Source organism: Haliaeetus albicilla, chromosome 14 (genome assembly GCF_947461875.1).
Source record: "Haliaeetus albicilla chromosome 14, bHalAlb1.1, whole genome shotgun sequence".
NCBI lineage: Eukaryota > Metazoa > Chordata > Aves > Accipitriformes > Accipitridae > Haliaeetus > Haliaeetus albicilla.
In genome coordinates this window covers 33,159,206-33,186,547 of record NC_091496.1, presented here as the reverse complement: position 1 = coordinate 33,186,547, position 27,342 = coordinate 33,159,206, and the positions used below count along the sequence as shown (strand labels likewise).

The window sequence follows — 27,342 nt, the reverse complement described above, 5'->3', positions numbered from 1 at the left end:
GGTGTCACAGAACCAAAACTGCGGGTTTCTGCCACTGCTGCCACACTGCTCGGGAGCGGACCTGCCGTACAGGGAGACATCAGGGAGTTCACACGGTACTGCCCTTCACTCCTCCAAGACGAGAACAAAAGCCCTCTGCGAGTTCCCCCACTGTGCTTTATACAGAGCGGGGTGTCATCCTCCTGTTACTTCAGACGGCTAAGTGCTAAAGGAATACTCCCTTTCTTAGCCTCGCAAGCATTTTAAGGCTAGAAAAAGGTTCTTTTGATTCTATCATCATTTATTCATCACTGGAGGACTAATTGTAGGTGTCAAATGCTGCTGTTACCTGGTATCAATTTATGTTCCTAGTTACCATTATGTGTTAGACAGACTGGAGGTATTACAATGGGTCAACTGAAAGAAGCCAAACCTATTGTGTATCTTTACTCTACTTTTCAGAGCATGTGTCACTGAAAGCCATTTTATCACAATTCTTTTTACAGGTTGCTTCCATTTAGATAGGTTCTAACCATGTCATTTTCAATGTTTCATTATAACTTTTACAACCAGCAGTGCTCTCCATCACAGTCATGCTGATTCTTTTACAGTAAAAAATGTCTCTAAAAATAAATTCCCAGCCTACACTTTGCTAGGTGAGCATTGGTAAGTGGCAAAATATAACTAACCCAGCTGCACAGCACTCAAGAATTTTCTGTGAGAAATCTTTGCATGGAAAATGTTTGCATTGGAAAATGTTTGTATCCTAACTTACATTAATCTTTTTTACATGCATATATGAATACCACTTCAGCATGCAATTCTGGAATTTTGTGCTCAGCTACTTTCAAGCTCATTCATTCCTAAATTGGTGAATTGCCTTAAAAGTTTTACTTACTTAAAAAAAAAAAAAAAAAAAAAAAGGAAGATAAAATCTTTAAATACTAGACTCCCAGTAATGCCTTCAGGCAAAAGTATACATCTTTAGAATAAAAAAGAGCCTTTTCATTTTTTCAGAAATAGCCATATATCACTAAAATGCCTCTGTCTCTACATGTATATATAGGTACCGATTCACAAACAAACACAACCAAGATGGTCTAAAATACACTGTCCATTCCGCCTTTCACAGAATATCCCTACAGAATGGACAAGGTAAATATCTCAGTTGATGTAACTGCATTTTGTCTTAATAATACTGAAATTTCATGGTAATTATAATGCTTTAACACTAAATTTAATTGAACAACAGTAACATGGAGAAAGCTGTGGGTATATCCATTATAAAAAGTTCTTTTCATTAATTTAGCAATTTTCTTCTGCCATCTGGTACAGCCATAAGTAGTTATTTGTACATTATTCAAACTGATTTTTGAATTCTTGAAGAATTTTGGACTGATTGTGAACTTTTTACAGCAAGCATTTAATGTTTTATTCAAAATAAGAACTGTGTCAATTTGCTGTAACTGGTGTTTTGGCTACTTATTCAAGCATGAAGTTCCTTTGGGTGTGAAACTACATAATACACAGTTTTGGCACAAATACAAAAAATAAGAAAACGGTACTAAGTCCTGTCTCAAAAACTTTGCATATTGTTGCTGCACAGCAAATAAAAACATTCACTTCAAAACCTGTAGATGAGTGCAGTGGGAAAAAGGCTTAAAATGTATTTCTGTGAAGAAGGCTCAAGAAATTCTAAGACACTATTTCTTGTTTACCAGTAAAAGAAAGTAGGGTGTTGCAGCTACTACCAAGCAAAAATCCTGGATCATCCAGTGGGTATTCTGACTAAAGACCTCAGGATTTGGCATGAAGGCTCACAGGGAGAAGAAACAGCAAATGTATTCCGAGTAATCAACTGAAAAAAGAAATTAAATACAGCAAGAAAGCCTTTAACCTCCTCAGTATTTTTTGTAGACTAAATTTCCCTTATCAAATCTTGAAAACTTCTCCTCCCTCCCCAAATGTACTGTCTTTTTTCCTGTTGGGGCACTACAGATGAAGATTTCTCCATATTGTGAGTATTGCTTAGAGAAGACTAAGGATTCAACTCCAAGTCCATAGTGAAAATACTGCTAGTTTCATTTTAGATTAACTCAGGTAAGTATCAATTAAAATAATGCAAGTAACAGCAATGAGATGCGCTATTGCTCTACCATCTTAATTTGTGCCCTTTACTGTCTGGTAAACTGAATATTTCCAATCTCTCTATGACATCCAAGAAGACCAAAAAGGTTTGTATCAAACAGCTAGACTTTCAGCAATTTTTCTTTTACTAGAGTATACCTGTTTTTCTCAAAAACTGTTCACAGCTTCCATTTCACAGCCAAAATGTTAAAACTCTCTAGTTTGGGTGAAAAAATCATAAATTTTTGATCAAAACCACAAAATTTCTAGATTAGAAAAAAGTAGTCAATTTTTAAATTGCATGAAATATTTAAAAGTTCACATGTACAAGCACATCTCTTAATCTGCTGATTTGTAGAGTTCTGAACATATTAATGAACAGGTGTCACCTATGAGCCAGTTACCTGCAGTAACTCTGCAGCTTAATCATTCAAGCACAGTTTTATTTATATCACACTTACATTCTCTTTAAACAGGCCTAGAACACATGCAATTGCTGAAAAATGCAGGTAAGTATTTCTTAAATGGACAGCTTCTTAATTTTGTTACAGTTGTCATGTTAGGGTGACTGATGGTTATACCATCGGATAAAGGAACGGGGAGACGTGTTATCACTGGCTAAACTCAGACATTTCTATAAAAATGACAGATGACAACAAAATATGTTTTACAAATGCATGTACTTTGGGGGGGGACTGCAACCATAAAAGCTTAAATAAACTCAAGTCATATTTTCTCTGAAAGTAAACCTGGTCTTTCATTTTCTTCCATTTTCTCTTGTACTATTAAACGATGAAGAAAACAGATAATTTAGATTACCCTCTCTAGCTAAAGCAGTTTAACCAGCAGCATTAGGGCCATAATCTGGCAAGGACTACCTCAAGTGCTCAATTTCATTCACACAAGCAGTCATATTCAAATGCGAGGCATTAAATGCACCCGGGGCCACCAGAAGGGCACTATAAGAGACTATTATCCCAGGTGTTACCCTGTGGGAGCTGAAAGCACTACAGAGGCTAAATTTGTCTGAGTCACATCAGCTGCTGCTACTGCTGCTGCCAGAGGAAAGCGAGCGCCTACAAAATTTCTTCCTGCACTTTCCAATTCTTTCTCTTTTCTTCTCTGCCCTGGCTTTCGTGTTCAGCAGTCTCAATCACAACTGCACCCTCCACTCCAGCAGCCTAACAAGGCTGGGGAATAGGCTGCCTACCCATCTGCTGTTACCACCTACCTCGTTATTGGCAGAGATGTTAGGGACAGGTGGGCTCTCTGCTCCCCAGTTCTGTTCGGGTGATAAAAAAAGAGAATACAGCAGCAGTACCTAGAGCAAGCAAATGTCTCACTAGGGTGGCAGCTGTGCTACATGTTTTTCCATTCCAGGTACTTGATATCTTCAGGGTTTTCAGCCAAAACGAAGAAGGATGAAAAGTGCCAGGAAGCATTTTCCTTCTTAAAAAACTGCTTCTTATGGAAGTGCTCTTTATTACATTTCTATTTATTAAAACTTTGTGTTTAACTGAATGTCCTTCTATGAGCTAAAAGCAAACAGAAGACGGACAGTAATGAACCAGCTCCTCAGCTAGTGGAAACTGGCAGTAGCTCCCCTCAGACTGCCCTGCAGAAGATAAGCCCCAATTCGAGTTTCATCCCTGGCAAAGGAAAAACCTTTTAATCGTCCAGATTACAGTTTTACAGATTTCCTAGTTCATGGTGAGAAGAGATGACCCGAGGACCTGATTTCCTATACAAGAAGACACTACACTCTAGCCCGATCATTCTGACAAGCCTATATCCTAACTGGCCTCAGGAGGTGCCTTTGGACTTCCAACCTCCTACAGCATGATTAGCCATAGACACATGGCCTCACATAGAATCACAGAATCATTTAGGTTGGAAAAGACCTTCAAGATCATCAAGCCCAACCATCAACCATGCTCCCTAAACGATGTCCCGAAGTGCCTTGTCTACGTGCTTTTTGAATACCTCCAGGGATGGTGACTCAACCACTTCCCTGGGCAGCCTGTTCCAATACCTGACAACCCTTTCAGTAAATGAATTTTTCCTAATATCCAACCTAAACCTCCCCTGCCGATTTCTTCTCATCCTATCTCCAGCCATCTGACAGAAGAGACCAGCACCCACCTCACTACAACCCCCTTTCAGGTAGTTGTAGAGAGCGATCAGGTCTCCCCTCAGCCTCCTTTTCTCCAGATTAAACAGCCCCAGTTCCCTCAGCCGCTCCTCATCAGACTTGTGCTCCAGGCCCCTCACCAGCTTGGTTGCCCTTCTCTGGACACGCTCCAGCACCTCAAGGTCTTTCCTGTAGTGAGGGGCCCAAAACTGAACACAGGACTCGAGGTGCGGCCTCACCAGCGCCCAGTACAGGGGACGATCACCTCCCTGCTCCTGCTGGCCACGCTATTTCTGATACAGGCCAGGATGCCGTTGGCCTTCTTGGCCACTGGGCACACTGCTGGCTCATCTTCAGCCGGCTGTCAGCCAACACACCCAGGTCCTTTTCCACCAGGCAGCTTTCCAGCCACTCTTCCCCAAGCCTGTAGTGCTGCATGGGGTTGTTGTGACCCAAGTGCAGGACCTGGCACTTGGCCTTGTTGAACTTCATACAGTTGGCCTCGGCCCATCGATCCAGCCTGTCCAGATCTCTTTGTAGAGCCTTCCTGCCCTCCAGCAGATCGACCCTGCCTCCCAACTTGGTGTCGTCCGCAAACTTGCTGAGGGTGCACTCGATCCCCTCATCCAAATCATCAATAAAGATATTAAACAGAACAGGGCCCAACAGCGAGCCCTGGGGAACACCACTGGTGACCCGCCGCCAACTGGATTTCACCCCATTCACCACAACCCTCTGGGCTCAGCCATCCAGCCAGTTTTTCACCCAGCGAAGAGCACACTTATCCAAGCCACGAGACGCCAGCTTCTCAAGGAGTATGCCATGAGAGACAGTGTCAAAGGCCTTGCTGAAGTCCAGGTAGGTATGATGAGCTGCAAACGCAGGGTAACCCACTAACTTCAGCCCAGGTTATTTTTCCCTTTGGAACGCAACAATCTGGGTTAGAGAAAAGCATTTTTCAGTCTTCAGGAGACTAAACTCATGTGTGTCATGGGCAAAGAAAACAAGACACGTAAGCAGTAGCAATGCTATGGTTTCTGAACCGGCAAGAGGGCTGATGGAGCAGAGTATTTTCACATAATCCTAACGGACAATGCCACAGTGACAACATCATAGTGTGATTAAGGGATTCTATCAAAGTGATTAAAATTGCTCTCAAACTGATCAACCTGTATTATGGCCATGTCATGATAACAGACCTCCAACTGTGCCACAGTTTTTTTGGCAGCCTTTGATCCTGCTGACCACAAGGTACTCCTGGGACGTGTTTATGGATACAGGAGCTCTTTGGTATCCTGTCTACATCCATCCACCCGGAGATCTATGACGATTCTATGTTGGTTGTTCTGTGGTGTGCAAGACATACTTTGTCTTCTGCACAGAGAGTGTGGTTTGGGGAATGAATTTCTTAAGTCTTTACAGGGCTTGGGATTTCAGAATCATCATCTTGGGATTTCAGAATCATCACCTTTTAATTACATCCAAACTAAGCATTTTCTTTGCTTTGCCATTTCCTGGCTTAGGAGAAGGAAAAGCTTGCTAAAGTCTACTTTACAGAAGATAGAAGCAATATGGCAGATTTAGCACATGGAAGCAAGAGGTACTTTTTCACCAGGTGATATGACTGCGAGTACATTTAGCTACAAAGGTCGAAACACCTTGAACTAGCTTGAAAATTTTTAAGTAAACTTTAATTTTCGAGTACTAATGCTGGCTCAAGAGACTTTTCAGTCACAGTGACATGGAAAACACGGTTTCTTTTGCTGATGTGATCTCACTAGACGCCTGTGTGTTAGGATCCCAGCTGGGATGACAACCAGCAATAAAAAGCCTCACTTGAAGACTGCAGCCTTCTACGTTCTTGGAGAAGTATTTTACATCCATGATTCTTATAACTGTACTAAACTTTCTGCCTCTATATAAATTTACATAGTGTAAACCTGTCACAGCCTATGCTGTTTAGAACCTACATGTACTCTAAGGGAGTCCCTGTTTTCCACATACTCTTTGGGAAAGATACACAACGGCCCCAAAGGATTAGTCTCTGAGAATGGCATAGAGGACGTACGGATTTGGAACCTTTCCTCTCAGCAGTTCACAAAAGCCTCAACCTTCCAAAGCTCACAGTATAACACAATTATCTTTGCCAACTGAGTAGGGATGAATATTAAGCCCTTTTTTCTTGCTTAGAGCTTGAAACAAACAAAAAAACCCAACAATTTAGGATTTGCCTTATGGCATGACTATGGTATAAATACATAACTAAACCAGATATATACAAAGGATACATCAATATAAAGCTTATGAAACATATGGCTGGGTAGACACAGCTATGAAGGTAGTCTGGAGGGCTAATACAGACCCACTGTGGACCTTGCAGTTCTGTAGAACAGCAACAGTGGTTAGGAAAACACATTCCTGTTTGTCCTTAAAACGTGCTTTAAAAATTATGCTAATGATGACTAATCCTTGACTCATTAAAAAGCAATCAAACAAACTAAAACACAGAATCCTGAATAAGATGTGGTATAAAGCCTTCAGTAAATACACATTTCCAGGGACACAATAATCTGAATGTAGCTACAAATGGGGAAAAAGGAAAAGGAACAGTAACTAATTTGAATAAAGGTAAAGTATTTAATAGAAAACTATTATTGTAGCTTTTAAAAATGTATATAGCTGTTTCCTTGTTTCAGCTTGTTAAACAAAATGCAAACCCTCTTTATATACATTTGTCAATTGCAGATCATAACTGGGTCCCAATTCACTGAATCACTGAAACAGAGTCCTCTTCAAAATGAACCTTAATTAAAATTAATTAAAGGAATATTTTTTATTCCTAAGGAACTCCTGCTATTACCGTAAACTGTGTTGTAATTTCACACTTCTCCTGTGAAAGAAATGAGCAATAAGAGAAGACAAAAATACACCAAAAAGATGTACCTCTCCTAGTGCTTTAGAAGAATAACTGAAACCCTTTGACAGCACAGGTAATAAATTCATGCCCAAACCCTCTCCTGACACATTCAGCACTCAAAAAAGACAATCCCGACAACTTGTATTATTGCTATAGCAATGTGACAATTAGCGTCAAAAGGGAAAATGGTTTGTGTCTACAGTTTTAATGACACTTTACCATGTCGAATAATGAGGCACCTGAACATCCTTTGGTCAACTGAAAATCACTTCATCTAAGACAAGACAGCTGACATTTGTGAGACAAGCAGTCACAACTCTGATTTTTGGATGTCACGTGAAAAATACATCACTGTGTTGTAATTTTAAATATCAAAGCATTATTTAATGACACATGCTCCCAAAGGAGAGAATGGATTTCCTTTAGGCAATATATTCTCCACTTAAAAGCAATACAATCGGAAAAACTTCAGTACATGTAGATACTGACTTATATGTTAAGCACACAAAAGTCACATATAAATGACAAAAATATGGGGCAGTCCCTGGACAGTTCAAGAGCCAGAATTCCTTTAAAGAAAGACAAGATAAATTAAGGGCTTTGAATCAGCTTGTGGCACAGAAAAATCCAGAGAAAATGTTTGATAGATAGGATCCCTGTATATTTCCACGGGATTTAGCTTTTCCACCGTTAAAACGTGCCCTTTGCTGCCACCACGTGGGCCTTGCCACAATACACTAGGAATGATGAACACCAGTAATACTTGTTCCACCCCTCTGCAATCCTCTTCTATCCCATGTGATTAAAAAAATACAAAAGGTCTTCTTCCTTTCATTTATATTTCAGCCTTAATTAAATAAGCTCGGTTCCTTATCTGTTAGGTGTCACACAGCTCAAAAATCACTGCTTAAGTTCAAGAATCTCAATGACTTTAGTTAACAAATAAACACTCAAGTCCCTCACTTTTTAAAAAAGTATTCAATGGTACTTTGATAAAAGACATATAACACCTGTACTTCACCCTACCTGTTCAGATACCACAAAGTTAATAATCCAAGAGTTCACCAGGTCAGGAGCTAGATGGGACTTCAAGCAATAGGCAGAGTTACTTAATAGCTGTCAGGACAGTACTTTGAGTACGCAAGGCCTGAACTGCATGTATATAGGTAATGTTTATGATTAAAATATATGGTGCCCTTATAGAAGATGGCTCCAGGCTGCTGGGCAGGTGACACAGGCATTACAAATTAAATAAATGCCCTTGATCTGAAAAGTGTTGAGAAGTGTCACAACCCTGGGCCCTGGACAGAACATAGCCACGTTTTTAACTGTGAAACCTTCCATCCACACCCGCACAGCAGATTTATACTAAGTACATTTACGTGAACCTTTAGTATGGAGAAAAAAAGCCTCCTTTCCTGTGAAACCACACTGAAACTGCACACCAGCATGCCTTGCAGCATGCAGGATGCCATTGGTAATGGGGACGTACGGTACTGAAACATGGATCATAACGATGCTCATCACTCCTCCAGCAGTGGCTGTGGGCATGTGCAGGAAGAGGACACTGGAAGCATCTACAGGTTCAGTCACTCTACCACACAAGAGATAATAAAAGGTTGAGGAGGGAACTACTCTCCTTGCACTGCTTTGGCTTTTTGACTGAGAGAGACCTGCATGTGCTCTGAAATCCAAGATCATTCTAGAGTCATCATTTTCAAAATCCTAACAGCTCTCACCAGCACATTACAACCCTTCATTTTTAATGAAATCCTGATCTGCATTTTTTCAGTCTTTCAACTCAGGCTCTAAAATAGCAATCAGAAATGGCCAAGTACAGGAGACAAAGTGCAAGACAAGTATCTCACGTTCCACCGGAGTGCCTTCAGACAAGCCTTCCCGGCATCTTCTGCAAGGGGGCAGAAGACTTGACAGTGCTCACTGGCACTATGCAAAAGTTGCCAGGCAGTTAACTTATCTACCCAAGATTTGAATAGCATAGCCACACTGTATTTTGAAAAATAAAGGCCATGAGTCCAAAGACAAGGGCAGAAATCAGATCTCTGACAAGGTAGCACAGAGTATCAGTTACAAGGTACTACGGAAAGTCTTCAGACGGGAGAGTACCACAGAGCTTGGCACCTAAATGCATGCTGTGAATTGGGAATCACTGGGAAAGCCCTAAGAATTCAATAGCCCAACACTGCTCCAGTTTCCTCCAAGCAGCAGACAGAGGATGATTCTGATGAGGTTTGTCCTTTGGTTTTTTTAACCATGCAACACCGTAAAACATTGTCATAAAATTCTGTGTTATTCGCACATTGTCCTTGTCACCATTGATTACACGAACTCCTGTCTTTAAAATGTTTTAAGAAATTCTTCAAGCTAGATGATGCTGACCCTAGCTTTCTAGAATTTATCCCTGCAAAACAATTTGCTTATTTAATCCTCTGAGGGCTTTACTTTGGCACGCTGGGTTCTGAGCTACTTTTGCACATACTAGGTTTGAGTTTGCTGCAAATGTTCAACAGCACTCCTGCTTTTCAAATTTTACTGCTTCTAACAGAAACCTTGGCCTTGGCCAATGTTATTGGTCTTGTCCAATAACTAACTGTGTGTTATTAATAATGATGTCCAGCACAAGGTATTATAAGCACTTAAAGGACCCAATTCACATCTTCAAAGACCATTAAGGTACTTGGAGAGCAACCTCCTGCTCAGGACTGTATGACCAGGACCATACTGTTCAAGCCTGGGTGAGGGGACCCCAGACATGGCCAGTAGCGCACAGTGTTTGCAGAGGGGTTGTGCAGTGACCTCCCTGGATGGACAGACAGACAGATGGCCACCTGGCCACCTCGCGGTGCATTCGTAGCCCTAACTGTGTGACTGGGCGGTGCCCGAAAATCGTGCAGCCACTGTTCACCGTCACTTTCGATCACGCTGTGCTGCCACCAGTTCATGCCCCCCAGCCTCACCCAGTGACCACTGGCAACCAGAGTTCAGCTTCCAAGCAAACTGTTTTCCCTTCTTCAGAGCACTGGTCAAAGAAAATGTTATGATGACGTGACAGGAGTTGACAGACACTTCTGCAGAAGGGAGACCAGCAAAGTAGAAGCTGAGTACAAGAGAGTGGACACTACCTTCCTATTGTCTATAATCAGAGAAAAAAACTTCTATTCACTATATGCAGACCTGTGTTGATAGAAATAGCGCCGAGTATGAATTAAGACCTCCAAACAGACTCCCGCAGCTGTTGTAAGACAGATATAAAGGAAGGAGGGATTTTTTTCAGCCACGTGAAGGCAAACAATAGTGCAGAGCAGGCAAAGTGACAGGGACAGATTTGACAAAGAGGGCCACTAGCCTCTTCCCGGAGCTGCCTGGGCTCGCTCTGCGGAGGACCATTGCATACGTGTGTAATGGACCGTTGTGCACAAGCGTGACGGACCGCAACGTGACAGATGTTGTCCTTCTGCTCGTGTGCACAGCCACCAGAAGACTTGTAGCACGAACAGCAGATCCCCAGGCCAATGTACATCACATCGTGTGGTATCAGAGTCCCTCTCGCAATGCACCATACCACTGGCTAACGTAGCCCTTCTCGCTACTTCAAAAACTTAAAATCCGAATTACAGGGAAGATGCAAAATTCATCTTTCTTGCAGAGAAGGACCAGCTGGACCAAACACCTCCTTCCTGACGCCTGTGCCTCAACCCTGCTGGGCCTTCAGACAGTTACACAAACTGGGGCTGACGTGGGCCCTATGCCCAGCTCAGCTTCTGCTTACTTTTTTCAGGGATGAGAAGCAGTAAGAAATAATAGCTGCAGTCCATTCTCTGACAGCTTTTCAGACGCGTTTCCTCACCACATATTCAGCTCTGACTACAAGAGCAATGACCTAATGTACAGTGGGTGTCATAAACTGTGAAGTCCCTAAAAGGAAATGTCACTGAAAAAAGAGGAGGAACTTAAAATTACATTCCAATCTGTCACAAAATTTTCAGTTCAAATACTCACACTTTCACCTGGCAAATAGTTCTATAATATATATTCAAATACCAGCAACTTGTTCAGCTTTTGTTCAGTTCCCAGCAAACTACAGTCCCTACTGCTACCTTTTTAAGGGATACATTCATGCTTTTTAGGTTTGCCACAGGAAGACACGTGAAGTGTCATTAAAAATACTTCTAAAAAAACCTCCAAATCTTAGCAACTGTAAAATATACCTTCTTAGAGATGGTAACATGACAGAGCTTTAAAGCACTCCTGGCACAGGTTTCTTGAACCTTCAACAGGATATTGCTTCTGCTGCGATCATCCACACTGCCACGCACATGCAAGACACATGACTCTCCTATTCATGAGCCACAAAGGGATCTTCATTGATGAGACCAAACATCTGACATAAAGAAACCTGTCAGAATGACTCTCTTGCCAGCACACTGGGCAAGCTGAAGCAGGGACAGGGCAAGGAGGAAACATATGCAAAAAAAAAGAATGTTGTTCACTCAGTCTTGTAGACTGTAATTGTAAGGCTTTTGTAGCCTTTGTATGGAAAGATGGGTGTTCTGGATGCTTGTGTTTCATAGGAGTCCATAGGCATGAAGGTCAGCTTGTCTCTACAGACTGTAACCTCCATGCAGGCAGATGCTCATCTTTATCCTGGAAGCCAGTCTCTCTGGCGTTAGTCATTTCAGTAAGGCACTGTGGCAAAAGGTGTGGACAGAGGTGTTCTTTTGCATGGAAGTACACACCATAAAGCAAATAACTTTCATAAGGATAACATTTACTCAGGAAAAAATAATACACTCCTTGAACCACTTTATTATAGCAACATGAAGTAGTTGGCTTTGATGATGTTTGTTGTAGAAACACTCTTTTCAAAAGTACTACACATTGTTCTACCTCAACTTTGAGAGGACTGATGCAAGGGCTCTGTTTGACTGATGGTTTACGTTGCGCAGTTTGAGACCAAAACTGTTTGTTCCGTATCCACATGCTGCCTTTTTGCTGGAATAGACACCCAAAATGGCTGTAACAAGCCTTCAGTCCACTTCGAAAAAGGCAGTGTGACTCCTTGAGCACAGTGTGGTCAGCTTCCCAAAACAATCACAACAAATCTAGGGCTGGGGCGTAAGCTCCAGGGAAAGGAAGGCTTTACCCCGCAGAAAGCAAGAGGGCAGATTGACTGACACCAGCTATTTCGGTACTAGGCTGTGCCTATTTCCATGGATGTGGATGCTGATTGCCACACAATCTCTTCAGTGCAGTTAGTGGAAGCTTGTAACAGATATGGGGAGCAGGAATGTTGATAAGGACAAATGAACTCTTGATTTCCAGACACAAGTCAAGCTTTCAAAATCATTAATGCTTTGCCTAACAGCTAGTTATAGTTTACAGAGCATTAGAAATACCAAACATAAATCTTAACATAATACCAATAATAGTACGACTATATAAATAGGGAAGCCAGAAACCTGCAATGCTCCTACCCTTCTCATTTCAGGGATGATTATTCTGCCTCTTACTGGGCACCTATTCATATCTACCACATTGTTACCATGATTGTTTCCTAAAACACTCAGTAATTCTGCTGCTTTACCTGCCTTGCTTGAATCAATACATTTAGTTTCATGTCACAATCTCATGATTAGCCCAGCTGGTCTGTGCTTAAAGTTCATTCAGTGACACCCAGTCTGCCTCCTACTCACCTTTTCTTTTATGTCACATTGGTAAAAGGACTACATACACTGTGTATTTCTGTTGACACACTTAAGATCTGTAACACACCACACCAGGGCCCATTAAATAACTCTTCATCAGACTGTTGGTATGGCTCTGATATTCTGCTAAGAACAAGTCATTCAATTATTTGCACTGTTCTTCAACTCATATATACACTGGGCTTCTTATTCCTTGCTAGAAACTCTTCAGATGTTACCTTGCCTTTCATAAACAACATGACCGCGTATTCTTGTCCCGTGAACTCGTTTTGTATGTATTAGATGACTAATAACGTAGGTTTTCTCAGGAAAATCAACACGTGAAAGTGGCATTAATTTTGAGATAATAGGAGAAACCAAGTCTTCTTAAGTCAGAAAATTAATATAAAGACCTCCATTTAAAATAAATCCAGACATAATAAAAAGACAGCTGTTCATCTGTCAGCCAACCATAACTTTGCCCTGCCAGAGCACCTTATGGGAAAAAAAATAGATCTTTAAGAATATTTTTAACAAACTGGATCAGCGAATATTATTGTACATAACGAAAATAACACTATATTATATATTCAATGTTTGTGTTTTGAGTTTGAGCTTCCTCAAATTTGGATGTTTCAACTTCTTTTAACTTTAACTCTGAATTTCCTCAGTATGCACAATAGTAATGCTTATGCTTTTAAACTACTTAGACCTAACTTCAAATCAAATTTGTTGAGCTATAATTTTATAATTTTAAATTAAAAAAAAAATGTTCATTAGTACCCTGATGTAATAGTTGCTATCATTAGTCTAGGACCCCACTTTTCATAACTGACAGTTTAATCCTCTTGGCCAATTAACCAATTAAATTACTATTCTACCTAAATTCAGACAGCAGAAGAATAAAAAAAGATAGTGAATACAAGTATGTTTACATTTTGGTAAGCTCTCGTTCACTGTAAGGCAGCGCAATATGAAAAGTTTCCAGTAGAATATATCCTAGAGCAAAAGAGACAAAAAGAAACTGTAACCTACCTCATATTCCCTGCCATAATGAGGAACAGATTATAAATGTGAGAAAAAATGAATAGGAAGAGGATGGTACTGAAGAACATCGTCATCCAAGACCCGTGGTCCTCTCGAAACATTTTCAGACGGAGCAACTGACCTGTGGTACGAATATTATGAGAAAGCGCATTTTAGTCAGTCAGTAAATACATGTTTACAAGATAACAAAACCAAAATAGAGTACTAAACTGTATTTCTTTTTATATCCAATTATTTCACCGTGTGGGGGTGTGTTGGGTTTGTGTGGCAGGGGTTTTGGTAGCAGGGGAGGGGCCGCAGGGACGGCTCCTGTGAGAAGCTTCTAGAAGCTTCCCTGGCTCCGAGTTGGACCCGCCTCTGGCCCACGCTGAGCCCATCAGTGACAGTGGTAACACCTGTGGGAGAACAGATTTAAGAGGGGAAACCTGCACCAGGAGAGGAGATTGGAATGGGAGAGGAACCCCTGTGTGGATACTGAGGTCAGTGAGGAAGGAGGGAGGGGAGCCCATGCTGGAGCAGGTGGGTGCCCCCCAAGATGGCTGTGACTCCATGGGAAAGCCTGTGCTAGAGCAGTCTGTGCCTGAAGGACTGCAGCCCGTGGAAGGGACTCATGCTGGAGTAGTCTGTGGGGGACTGTCTCCCATGGGAGGGACCCCACGGTGGAGCAGGGGAGGAGTGAGGAGTCCTCCCCCTGAGGAGGAAGGAGCGGCAGAGACAAGGTGTGAGGAACTGACCCCAACCCCCATTCCCCATCTCCCTGTGCCTCTGGGGAGGAGGAGATAGAGAAAATTGGGAGTGGGGTTGCAATGGGAAGGAGGGAGGGGTGGGGGGAAGGTGTTTTAAGATTTGGTTTTACTTCTCAGTATCCTTTGATTTGATTTGTAGTAAATTAAATTGATTTTGTTTCTTCCCCAAGCTGAGCCTGTCTTTTGCCCGTGACCATAAGTGGTGAGTGATCCTCCTTGTCCTTGTCTCGACCCACGAGCGTTTCTTGGTATTTTCTCCTCCCCGTCGCACTGGGGCGGGGGGGAGGAGTGAGTGAGCAGCTTTGTGGTGCTTTGTTGCCGGGTGGGCTGGCAGATTTAGTATCATGCAGCCAAGCTCTACTCTTCTGTAGTTCAGCATGAACAGATATTATTCCTACAAAATTACAAGGTTCCTTCCCACAAACTGATGAAAAACTGGTTTGGGCTCTCACAGTCAAAATCACTGAGGTGGAGGTCTGAAGGAGTCCACATCATATCCGTGGCACCTGATCAAACCGTGGCTGTGGTTTTACAGACACAACATGTGATTCTGCATGCTGGTTAAGCAGCTTTCACTGTTTCCCTGTTTCAGCCGTTAGTATCTCTACCCACTCTGCTCTCATGCTGGCACAGCAAGCTGAGCAGCCGTGCATAAGTGAACAAGAGTAGGGAACTGACCCATCTAGAAAAAAAAGAAAATTTACCTTGTTTTGGTTTTTTTTCTTTCATGTGAATTAGTTCCATCAACCTGCTGACCTTAAAGCTCAATGAACAGTAGTGCTGCACATCTGTGCAAAAATCGGAAGGAGTGATGGATTGGAAGGGCAACTGCCTAAACCATCACATTTTCCAGAAACTGTTACATCCTAACACTCAAAAACAAATGCCACAGCAGTGAAGATGTCATGGAATTAGTCTAAACCTCAAGGCAAGAGCCACTTTTTAGTGGCATTTGAACAGTGTTTTTAGGAAACAAGTCTATTTATAAATTTTGAAGTGTCATCAGTACCTCAGGCTGCGTGAGATTCATTATTTGCTGCCAGTTATTTCTGGATCACTAACAAAAGAGTCATTAAATGTTGATGGTTGCCTGTCTCTTTCCACTGACTACAGAGAGCATCAGGTCAAATATCATGACATGGTAACAGTGATCTCATCATATGTGTGTGTCTAGCTTGTGAAAAACACCAACATGGAATAGAATTGGCGATTCAGGACATTTGGGCTCATGAGAAGAAGAATTATTTGCTTTTCTGAGAAGGTGACTGCAGGACCAGTTGAGGATGAAAGAAATTGCCTGGACTAGAGGGAAACTCCATGTACCAGAGGAAAAGCCATCCTTTGAGTCAAAGATGACTCTTGCTGAAGCCCCAAAGTACACAAAAATACATGGTTAGTAATAAGTAAATAATCACCTCTCCTGTCAGTAAAACTGAGATGATAATATTGTGCAATGTCACTGCTCTATTTCGTGAGGTAGTACAAGGCTGCCACATGTTCTTGTGGACTGGTCATCTAATGTCAATACAGGAAACTGAAAAAGTCTTTGACTCCAATACTACTGAACTGCTCAGCTGGGATGGCCTCACCCAATGGAGTGATATGTGCTGGACAAGTGCCAGGAGCCTTAGAATCAGTTTCAGATTCAACTAGAGACCTCCAGTGACATTATGGACAAATCATTTACACTCTACCACAAAGGTAAAGAATAATATTATTCTCTTTCTTACAGCGTAGACTTTTGCTACATTATACCACAACAAGGCCACAAACTGATTAAGCCTGTAAGTGGTAACATAAAAAAAATCATATCACAAAAGAGAATAGGGCTTACAGCCATACCTATGATGTAATTACTATTAATCTCCTAGTAAGATATGTACACCAAATGTTGTCACTGTGTCAGAGAACTAAACATTCCCTAGAGTGCTTGACCTATGATTGTTTCTCATGGCAATGTTCTTGCCATTTCACAAATGTATACTACAATTTGTCGGCGCAAGGTGGATTTTACTGTCCTATCCTCAAAAGTCTTATTGCAGTACAACACTCTTCCCTATCCTGCTTTTTGTAGTTTATACTTGGTTTTAATGGTTCCTGCTTTTTCAAAGGCTATTTACTTGCAGTGATTAATGATCCAAATAGGACTGGGTGAATGATGCTGGAAAGGTGTAGAACTATTTTTTCAGTGCTTGACTCCCAGCAGGAACAACACCTAACATCCCAGATGGGATTTCAAAAGGGCTTTGTACCAAGGGATAACATTTAACATGTTTAAGAGCAATATAGTTGCTACAGTGGTCACTTTTACTATTAAGGTAACATCAGGAAGACTGATCAAACTACCATGCAGTTTATTAAACTAAAATTTGTCAAATGCTGAGTTATAATGCCTCACTGTGATATTACAAAATAAGCTCCTACAGCCTGAATATTTTTTCACCATTCCTACACAAAGAAAAATCTCAGTTCCTTCTGCATGTTTTTTCTGTATCCTATTTTCAAATGTTAGACACTGAATATGAAATCCAAAGGAAAAAAAAAGCAACAATAACTTACTAATAATGGTATTTTTAAGAGATGCTGAGAAATATTACAAACCATTACAATTAATTTCAAATGCTAAAAAAAAGATTACTGATTCATACATCATTTTCCTTTTCATGTCTAAGAAAGCTTTTCTCATGTGAAATAGAAGTATGTCCCCTGGCATGCCTTATTTGCTTCACTAATTTCATTAAGAAATCAAATTATGAGACTGTGTAGAATCTTGTAGCGTGTGTTCTTCTTAGGCCTAAGTACTTTAATCATGTCATGTGTTATACTTCATTCTGCAGAGAATGCCTTTTTCAAAGAGTAGTGGTATGTCTTGTCACTTGAAAAGAAGCTCTGCTTACTCTCACCATTGGTGATAGGTGAAACTTTTGTCATGTTTTCTTCAGGAACATACTTGTCCTGGACTAGCTTTCCTTCTCCATCTTCTCCTCTTACCTTTTTCTCTTTGTCCTTCTCTGTTATCATAAACACAAAAGCTTCTCACTTCTATTTCTTGTAGCCCTTTATCCTTTTCACCTGCCCATATAATTTCACTCTATCCAATCTCCAGATCTTTATGTCTGCTCTCAACCCTCTTTTCCTTTTCTGAATCTCTCCATCTTGTCCAGCCCTCTCCTTTCCCAAAACAAACATATCTACTGGTTTTTAGCATTGTAATAGCCTCTATAGTTGCTTCTGCAAGAATACCCTATCATCTTTTTGTCTTTCACCTCTGTCTTTCATCACTGTTTATTCACTGTCAGGAGGGTTTTTTTCTCCTAGACCCCTACGAGTCTGGTGCAGCTCCTTGAGCTGTTCTTATCAGAATTTCTAATCACCACTTTCTTAAAGTTCAGCCATACTAGTTCTTCCTCATCTGGTTGAGTGTCACACCCCCCAATCTAGTTGTTCATACTCTTCTTGACACCCTGACCTCCTTTTGTGTTCACAACTCTTGTCTTCTAGCAGCTCTCCTTCTACCTCTACTGATGTTAGTAGGTAGTTTGTGTAAATCACCATCCCTCATACTTGCATACCCCTGTAACTAACAGAGTATCATTGTTTTATCATGGGTTGCCTAGATGGTCTATGTTTTTTCCAGATAGAATTTTTCTTTTCTAAAACCAGGTGGATTTTTTTAATGTGTTCTTTGATTATTTGGAGTATTGAAAACCTCACCAGTGCAAGAGATGGGAATTTGCTTTTGCAAGGTGGAGAGTGCCACAGCAGAAGCCAAGAGGGGTAAGGAAGACAACCAATAATTCAAGCAGTAAGGTGAAGGACAGAATCTAATGAGGAGATAGTGCAGTCAGGTGCTAGAAGATGTCAAAATAGGGAAAACGGAAGGAAAATGAGGAGCTGGATAGGAAGTATCAAGAGAGGTGATACAGCAGACTGAGAGGTGGGATGGTCTGGGATGGAGGCAATCTCTGGGAGCTGTTGTTGAACTGCAAAGTCCAGTTTCAGTATGGATTAGGGCTGGACGCATGGGGAAGCTATCAAGTGGGGGAAATTAGTAAAAAAGTGAGGTGTTCATTCAGGGAATGAAATGGCAGGACTGGCGTGCGCTGCTGAAGATTGGAGATGCAGGTTTGGGGCAGGAAGATTGGAGGACCTGGAGCAGACCTGGACTATGGGCTGAAGTGGGAGGTAGGATTTGAGCTCTGCAGTAAGCAGAGTTGGAAGATGAGAGTTCTCTGACAGGGCTGAGATTTTGGAACGAGGTGGGAACCATGAGGCAGCAGAAGTGATAGGTAGGTAGGTGGGGTGAATCAAGCTCTGCAATGGGGCAAGAGCAACATAGGTCCTCGGACCAGTCCAGCAGTGGGGCAGCAAAAACAAGGATTCTGGCAGTGAAGAAGAAAGGGAAAGTGCAAACGCACATATACATGCCCCAAGCCCCTGTACTCTTCTCTTTCACTACTGGAAACGATGACAGCCCCAGGCTTAGCTAGACTTGGGATGTGCGGTGAGTCTGTCCTTCCCTAAAAAGCAAGCAGAGCCTGCTATGGCAATTGCAATTTATCCTGACTTGCTGAGAGGAGGGGCTTAATGATAAAAGATACCTGCCTTGCAGTTTGATACATGCTCTCTGAAGGGCTGCCATTGCATATGGAATATTAACGACACCTTGGATTAAAAACAGTACTCGCAGAAGAAAGTTGTGATTTTAGAAGGTCCAGATTAATGGAGAGGAAAATCACAGGTGGGCATCTAGATTTCTGCAAAATAGCCAATTCCAACCTATCTAAAACAGGTAAGAGAAAGGTTTATTAAGTATTCATTGCACCTGTATTCTCCAAAGCAATATAATTTTCCCTATTTATCTATTACACACAGATTAATATATACACATATGTATAAATTTCACATTTTTTGAAGTACTTTTTCACAAATATTATCTTTGGTAGGCAAATTCTTACACCTTAACTACCCTTCTACTGTAGCTTATGTTTGCCATATAGGACTTCCTTAAATCTCAAGTAAGTACATGAACATCATTTTTTAATGAAAGAAATAGCAGCTCAATCACAATACCGACTGAGTCATTAAGAAAGGAATTGGATATTAGCACAATCTTCTTACCTAACTGCATACAACTACTGCTGTATATTACTTATTGTTCCCATCGTACTAGTAAGTATAACATGCTAAATGCAGTTGAACTAAAATACATGAAAAGCTCCACTTAATATTCACATTGCATTATATATCCTTTCATATCAATTCATTTGAACATAAAAAGGGAATGCATAAGATGATTACCTAACAGGGAAGATGTTAAAGTAAAAATTGCAAATAATGCTCGATATTTTTATAACAAAACCTAGGACTCCCTCTGTAACGCTTTATTAATTTGGTAAAATGAGCTAAAAAGTATGCTTTGAGAGCACCTGTAACCCAAGTACATTGGGGTGTGAATAGTCAGAAATCTGGAAAACTTATCTAGATGGTAACTGGAGTAGATTTGTACTAGATTAAAATACAGTTGCAAACAGGCAAACAAAATTCTCAGAGTAATCCCAACAAATAAAACAGTTCATGTAAAATTAGGGCTTCTACTATAAAGAATAGCAAGCAAAAAGGAGCAAGGGGCAAAGAGAGTAGACAAGGAATAAAATTACATACAGTAAGCTGTTAGCTTGACCTTTTTTTCACTTCAGGCCAAATTAATCGCTTATTATGACCTTGTTAAAAATGCCAAAAAACCTCCACAGGTATGACAGGGAAGAATATGGTTCCTAGGATATATTTACACATACAGAATTAGATACTTAACAAATACACTAAACCTAATGGAACTTTGCAAATACCAGTTACGTGCCATATGAACGACTATCAGTGATAAACTGTGAACTACAATTAGCTATATACACAAATCAAGATTCTTTTCAGTTACACAATGTTTCTTAGCTCCACACCAAGTTTGCTCAAAAAGTAATTTTTTACTGAAAGAAGGTCTTCTATCTACTCCAAGACTTTGGAGGCCCCATCACAGGTACAAGGGGAACACAGGGTTGTAGAAACATCAGGATTTAGGGCCCTGTAACAAACCAGGCAGTAAATCAGCTCATCACCTGAAACCTGCTTGACTTTATATAACAGTGTGCAGACGCTGTCAAGGACAATGATGAAGGAGCTTGTAGATATTCATTGTCAGAGAGTCACGGGTCTAAGCCATATTTCTTTTAGGTCCAGGAGAAGAGACAACCCAACAGGCAGATGCAAAAACTGAGTCAATCAAACAGGTCACTTTTTAAAAAACTAAAACTTTTCTAGCATCTTTAGATCCACAGCCTGTAAGATGGTTGGATTCATTGCACTGCAGAAGGAGAAACAAGAGAAACATGAAATTCATACTCATTAATTTAGCATGCTTTCTTGTCTTAATTATGAGTGATGGAGCCCATAAACTTCAACCCTTTCCTGAGCATATGTGTAATATTCTAATATCAAGCCCTTCATCAAATCAGATGTATTCCTTTAATTCTGGATGCCCCATCATGTGATTGCTCTTTCTGTCCATTTAATGTTCATTGCCATCTCCCTCAATGGCTGAAACTGTTCAGCTGAAAAATTAATCTCAATAAATTGAAATATTTTTTTAGCCTTGAAAACCAAATCCTACTTTCATCAAAGTCTGGCAAGTCTGTTCTTAGTCAGCACTAACAACATATGCAACTCCTCATCTGTCACAGTACAATGTCATGGTGCTGTTGCTCATTCTGCCACTTCTAAGATGTGTGTATGTGTGTTGGCTGGCTTTGTTTAAGAATGGCACTTAGCACTGAACACAGCAACGTTCAGAAAAAGAAAGTTTTCTTAAACGACATGCAAAATTTTGGACTTGAACTGTGAAGATGATCTAGTCACATCCTGTAACTCAAGTTATTCTGTTGGTGCTAAGATGGTAGGCAGAAAACTTGCCACTGTCTGATGTAAAAAAAGTCACTTCTGAAAATCATTACAGCACACACACGGATCTGCTGGACATCAGGGTAGCTCCAGCGGCCTCAGGATATAGCAGGGCGTGCTGACTGTCTTCCCACATGCAGTCAAACTGGGTCCTGATTGTACAAGGCTTCACATTCTTCTGATGGATGACCAGGAGTTCTTGTTATAGCACCAAGCTGGGAGTTGAACCTGTTGTGTTCATCTCTTGCTTATTATGTTACCTGAGGAAAGGTTCTTTTTATCTCTGCACCTGTTCCCCTGTGCCCACCCTGTAAGTTGCTCACATCAATTGCAAAGCACACTGTTTCAAGAATCTAGTCTTGGTTACGGCCTCTAAGCTCTACTATAATATAAAGAATTAATAGGAGACGGTAAGAATATTTTAGCAAATTGAAATATGAATCCCAAGGTAGACACATGAGAAATGCCTACACAAACACAAGACATATTTTCTAATGATACTCTGAGCTCCAAATGCACCTTACGCAGCTCTGCAGTTCCAGCCCCTCCAGCTACAGAACTAACGTCGTACAGCTCAACCCTGCGTGCAGTCCAGTGAACCGAAGGTGATGAAGGGGGTAGGGGGGTTTATTAGTTCAGGTCTGTAACTGCCCTAACGCAGTTACGAGGCTACACATCCAGGCTTTATCCAGCCAACTTACAGCAAAGTGGAGGAAGTGGCACAGCTGTCTGCCTCTCTCCATTTAGACCTACCTATAGTCCTTTTTCAGGAGCTTGATGAGATCAGGAATCTGGCATTACAATTCCCTCATGCAGCTATGGCCATGCTGTTTGTAGCCACTTCAGGGCTTATTTATACTGCCTTCATTTGTAATGTTTGAAAAGGAAGGCAGAGAGGTAGGAAATAGAATTTAATTCAAAGCACATGTGACCTCTAGCCAAGAGGATTTTAGGAAAAGGTAACTTTCCTATGCATATTCAAACCTCTTTTAATTGAACACATCATAAGAAAATGTTACTTAACTATATTGTACCTATTAGGGTGGCTACATTTTGAAGAATTTACAGGGGTATCTTATAAGATTCAGCTGAAGAAAAAAATTACACAGAGTTTGTGTAATTTCTTTACATTCACAAAGGCCATGAAAAAGAGTAGGGAAAGAGTACAGTTACCCTAGGTTAAAGTACAGTGCTTCAATACTTAACAAAATATGTTCAGAGAGCAAACATTCCCCACCTGTGAAATACACTGTGAGTAGAACAGATGGCTTTCTATCCACATTCACTTTCTGGAAAGTCATTTGACTGCTTTTGTTGCTGAGCTTCTGGAGAAACAACTTTCCTCCCCAATTTCATCAAGTACAGTCTGAACTAGCTTTTCGTCACTTCACTGCCTGGGTGAGCTATAAATTTGCAAAGCACAATAGTGCAGTCTCTATTTAGCAGGTCTTCACTGTAGCTCATGTTTGTTATATTTTGACCTGTGTCTGTGAACATACCTTTGGAAAAGTCATACTGTATTAAGGTTGACATGAAAGCAAAACATGACGTTCAAAAAAACCACTACTATCAACTTAATGGTTGAAGCTCTTTGAAAATTTTCAAGAAATCAATAACACTTTGAAGAAGTCCTTTGTTCCATTCAATGTGTGGTTTGTACCAAATAAAATTTTATCCTGTCATCCTATCAAGCACTGTAGCAGACTCTGATCCATAAATGGCTATTTGGATGACCCTCATACAAAGCTCCTACTTGGACAGACCTCACAGTTTGGCATCTGCTGCATCGTTTGGAGAGATGTTCTACAAACATAATGAACTGCAATTGGCGACAGCTCATTCTGGCAGAATATGCCAGCCTTTATTTTGTTTTTATTAGGAGTACAAAATCATTGGGATTAAACACAAGACTTTACAAGCATAAAAACCTTGCTTTGTAAAATACACTGCAGATTCCAGATATTCCATAATGGGCAGTGATACAAACAGGGCCATAAAGAGAGACAAAATGAATTCTCTCTAACTCTACCATAAGCACAATGCTTTTGGCCTGGGACATTGATTTACAGAAGAAAGTCATAGAAAAAGAAAAAAGAAAAGTCTTGTCCAGCACTTTAGATGGAAAGGTTGCTGTGGCTTTCACCACAAGCAGGATTTCAGGCTGATTTGTTTTGCTGCTGTCTTCTGGATGTCAGTCACAGCTACCCATATTACACATCCCTCTAGGCCCAGTATGGATACTGGAGGCAAGGATGGAATGAGCGTGGGCAATTACTGTCCTCCTGCCCTCCCCTCTGCTTCTTCCAAAGACAGACACAGATACATTATTGGGCAAGGGGATGCTGCTGTTACTGAGGGCGCGTGCTTTTTTCCTTTCATCTATCGTATACGACACTAAATATTAGAGAGGAAAGGATATAAAGGTTTGGATTAAAGTTCACGAAGATCTGCCTGTGCTGGTGTTGTAGAGTAAGCTTTAAGTGTTACCTACTCGGAATTTACTTTTTTTTTCAGACAGAGAGAGGTGAGCTTGTATGTTATACCATATTCCAAATCATTTTGCCAATTCAAACATACTGGATTTAATGGGAAAGTTTTGAATTTTAAATTCAGTACATCTAATTCAACTTTTATTTTAGAGGCTGTTGGTCTTTCTTTTCCCTTTAGGCATACTCCACAGAAAGATGATGAATGGTACATGCACTATTTTAATTTGCAACAGAAATCCTAAGCTGGAGTGGTACTGCTATTTGCTGATTCTGGTTTGCCTTTTCACTTATTAGCAGGATTTCTATGCAATATACTTGCACTATGACATTATGTGTTCTGCATGAAGACATAGACTACCAATACCATATTTCTCTTTAATTTGGCACTGTGTGACTTTACTTGGACTCTCATGGCACCTTTTTCAGTACATGATATAGTCTCCATAAGTTAGCTGTCTATTCCAGTCAAGCATTTTATCAGATCATAAGACTATTTTTTAGTACTAATATCTATGGAAGTGTCTATTTCCTGACACTTATCCGTTTTGACAGATACGTAGGGCCTGTCCATCCTATCACTTCACTACCATGGTGAGACAAAGGAAAGGCAGGGGTTTGTACCATGACAGTACGGATCTTCACAGTGATTGCATCAGTGCCAGAGATCTACTACACAGTTGCAGCTGGAAGACAACATGACGTCATAGATTCCCTGGATGGCACTGAAGGACCTTTACAATTTGCAGTGCCATTCACGCTCTCCAGGATTGTACTGAGATTCCTAATTCCAGTCACCATCATCTTTACATACTATATGTTGATCTCAAAGTATTACTACAACTCGGTAAATGTCAGCAAAGAAGGAACAGACTTGTTAGACCTCTGTTACTGATTTCAGCCACTATGATTGTATTTGCTGTTTCTTTCATACCTTATCACGTTATGATGATGGTGATACTAATTTATAGAATTGTCAACCACCCTGTGGGAACAGAAGCACATTAAGTGCCATTTATAAAGTCACAGAGATCACCTGCAGCATCAACAGTTGCCTTGACCCAATCATTTTTACAGTAGCAAATAAGACATGCTATCAAAGAATTAAAAGTATAAAGTGTCATCCCAAGTGCCAGCACTGCTGTTGTCTGACAAGAAGGGTAAGGGACATCACTCTGTCCCCAAGAACAATGACTTAAATACCAGTCTACAAACACATGCATCTCCCACTGCCCCTTTGGCTTTGTGTCATCAGACCCGTTTAAAATTTGGCCTCCTGTATTGTATAGCAACATCCTGAATAAGCAAGAATACACAGCAATGCAGAGTAAAACTTAATGTGAAAAGAAACACTAGCAAGTCCTAGCTTTACAGAATTGGCATTTTAAATATTCTTGTCATAAATATACCTTAATTTATCATGGAACAGCACTTCTTACCTGTATGTACACGCAACACGGAATGAACAATGAATAGAAGTTCTAAGTAGCTACTTTAATTCTTGGCCAGAAAAATACAGGAAGATTAAGAGCACATAGTATTGAGGAGCCTTCTTACAGTTTCTGTTAATTATTTTTTCATCTGTTTGTAAGTGCTGCTGTGATTGGACTGTGCAATTAATAACAATCATGATGCTTACAACTGAACTTCTCGAGCATTTGCAGAGAGGCTTTCTACAAGTACTTCATTTTAATGCTGCTTGCGCTAGAGTTCCACTGACACTGCCAGTGGAACTTCATTAACCCAGGTAAGTGCAGCACATTTCTGAAAACAAACAAACAAAAAATAAATAGTAAGATAAAGTCCCTGAAGATAGTCAGAGCCACAGCAAACCTACTCATGAAGCAAACGAGCACGGATTGAAGAGCTTTGTTAAGTCTTCCCCCAGGCAGCAGGGGGTTCCAAACCAGGACACACTGGTGGTATCCCCCAAACCCTGGGCAATTACAGCTGTTTCCCATAAGTGTTCTGCCTCAGGGGAGTGTGTGGTTCTGCCATGAACTCTGAACTCATCAGCAGGGAGAAGTCTGCACAGGAAAAGTTCTGAAATACAGAGATGGCTGAGCTGCAAGAAAAGTAAGAGATGCTGCTACACAGAAGTACTTCGTCTCCTGTTCATTTAGGGTCTTAGCATCACACTTTCAGCACAGTCTAAGGTAATCAGTCTACAGTGCATTTTCATCATTAAAACAGCACAATATATAGCCATCAGAACATCCACCTTCAGGAGTCATTAAATAAGTGTTCTTTCAACACATTGTATGGGCAAAATAATCATGTTCCATAATCAATGACCTGCTGACCTGCTTTCTTGCCAAGTCCCACACACTACCTCGTTAACTATAAAAGCCCATGTATCAGTGAGCACGTTAACTTTATTTTCAGAAGTTACTAGTGACAAAGTACTTTTTTATATACTTTTTACAGTGCCTCAATTCTTTAACTTCCATCATTTTAATATAATTTTGTCCTCACATGTTTGTATGTGAAAATAATTCTATTCTACGTAGGTATTAAATTTCTCTTGTTGCATATTTCAATTGTATTGAGTAAATATATATGCATATATAATATCTAGAACAATGGAGTTTTTAATTGTCTATAACGGTGACATGACATGAAGAACCAGTTCCTGATAATCGGAAACACTTTACATGTGTTTGGATGTACTAGCAAACTCACAGAAGCTTGTAGCAAAATGATGTGCCTATATTCTGTGCAGGGGAGTTATGTACTCACCTCATTGTAAGTGCTGCTCTTCTCCTTTGGTAATTTCTCAATCTTTCAATTTCTCTTATTTTAAAAGAAAAATATTCCCCCCCCCTTTTTTTTTTAACGCATGAATTGTCTATTGGAAACATGACAGGGTTATTAACAATGCATTGCCTTCCTTAAGAAAGAGAGCTTTTTAACCCACACATGGGCACCCATCAGCAATTACCTACTATAATATGCACTTACATCTGAGACTGATACAGAAACAATGTCAATGCCATTTAGCAACAAAGGTGCTCTCAGCATGAAAAAGGACGGAACAGGAGAGATTAGTGTGAAGCTCTGGGCTACATGAGTTTATTGCTCCCACCTGATTGCACCCAAGATCGTAAACAGTAAGCTATTCCCAATATCAAACACTTGCCATTTTTATCTTTCAATCTACCTTGAAAGGCACAGACACACTGTTTCTTTCTCCTTTCTCCACCTCAGTATTGCTTTTCAGCAAGTTAATTTGTATTTGGGCTGGGTAAAATTC

At 40.6% G+C, this 27,342-nt stretch overlaps 1 protein-coding gene and 1 pseudogene across 6 annotated transcripts in view; one reads left to right on the top strand and one right to left on the bottom strand.

The window, feature by feature from the left end:
* Positions 1–27,342, bottom strand: part of TMEM117 (transmembrane protein 117) — a 237,662-nt gene that overhangs the window by 172,892 nt on the left and 37,428 nt on the right. For all 6 annotated transcript variants that reach the window (XM_069802220.1, XM_069802224.1, XM_069802221.1 and 3 more), the window contains one exon: positions 13,895–14,027. In XM_069802220.1, coding sequence (XP_069658321.1) covers positions 13,895–14,027 — 133 coding nt within the window. The remainder of the gene's footprint in view (positions 1–13,894; positions 14,028–27,342) is intronic.
* Positions 18,844–26,026, top strand: LOC138689044 (P2Y purinoceptor 1-like; annotated as a pseudogene).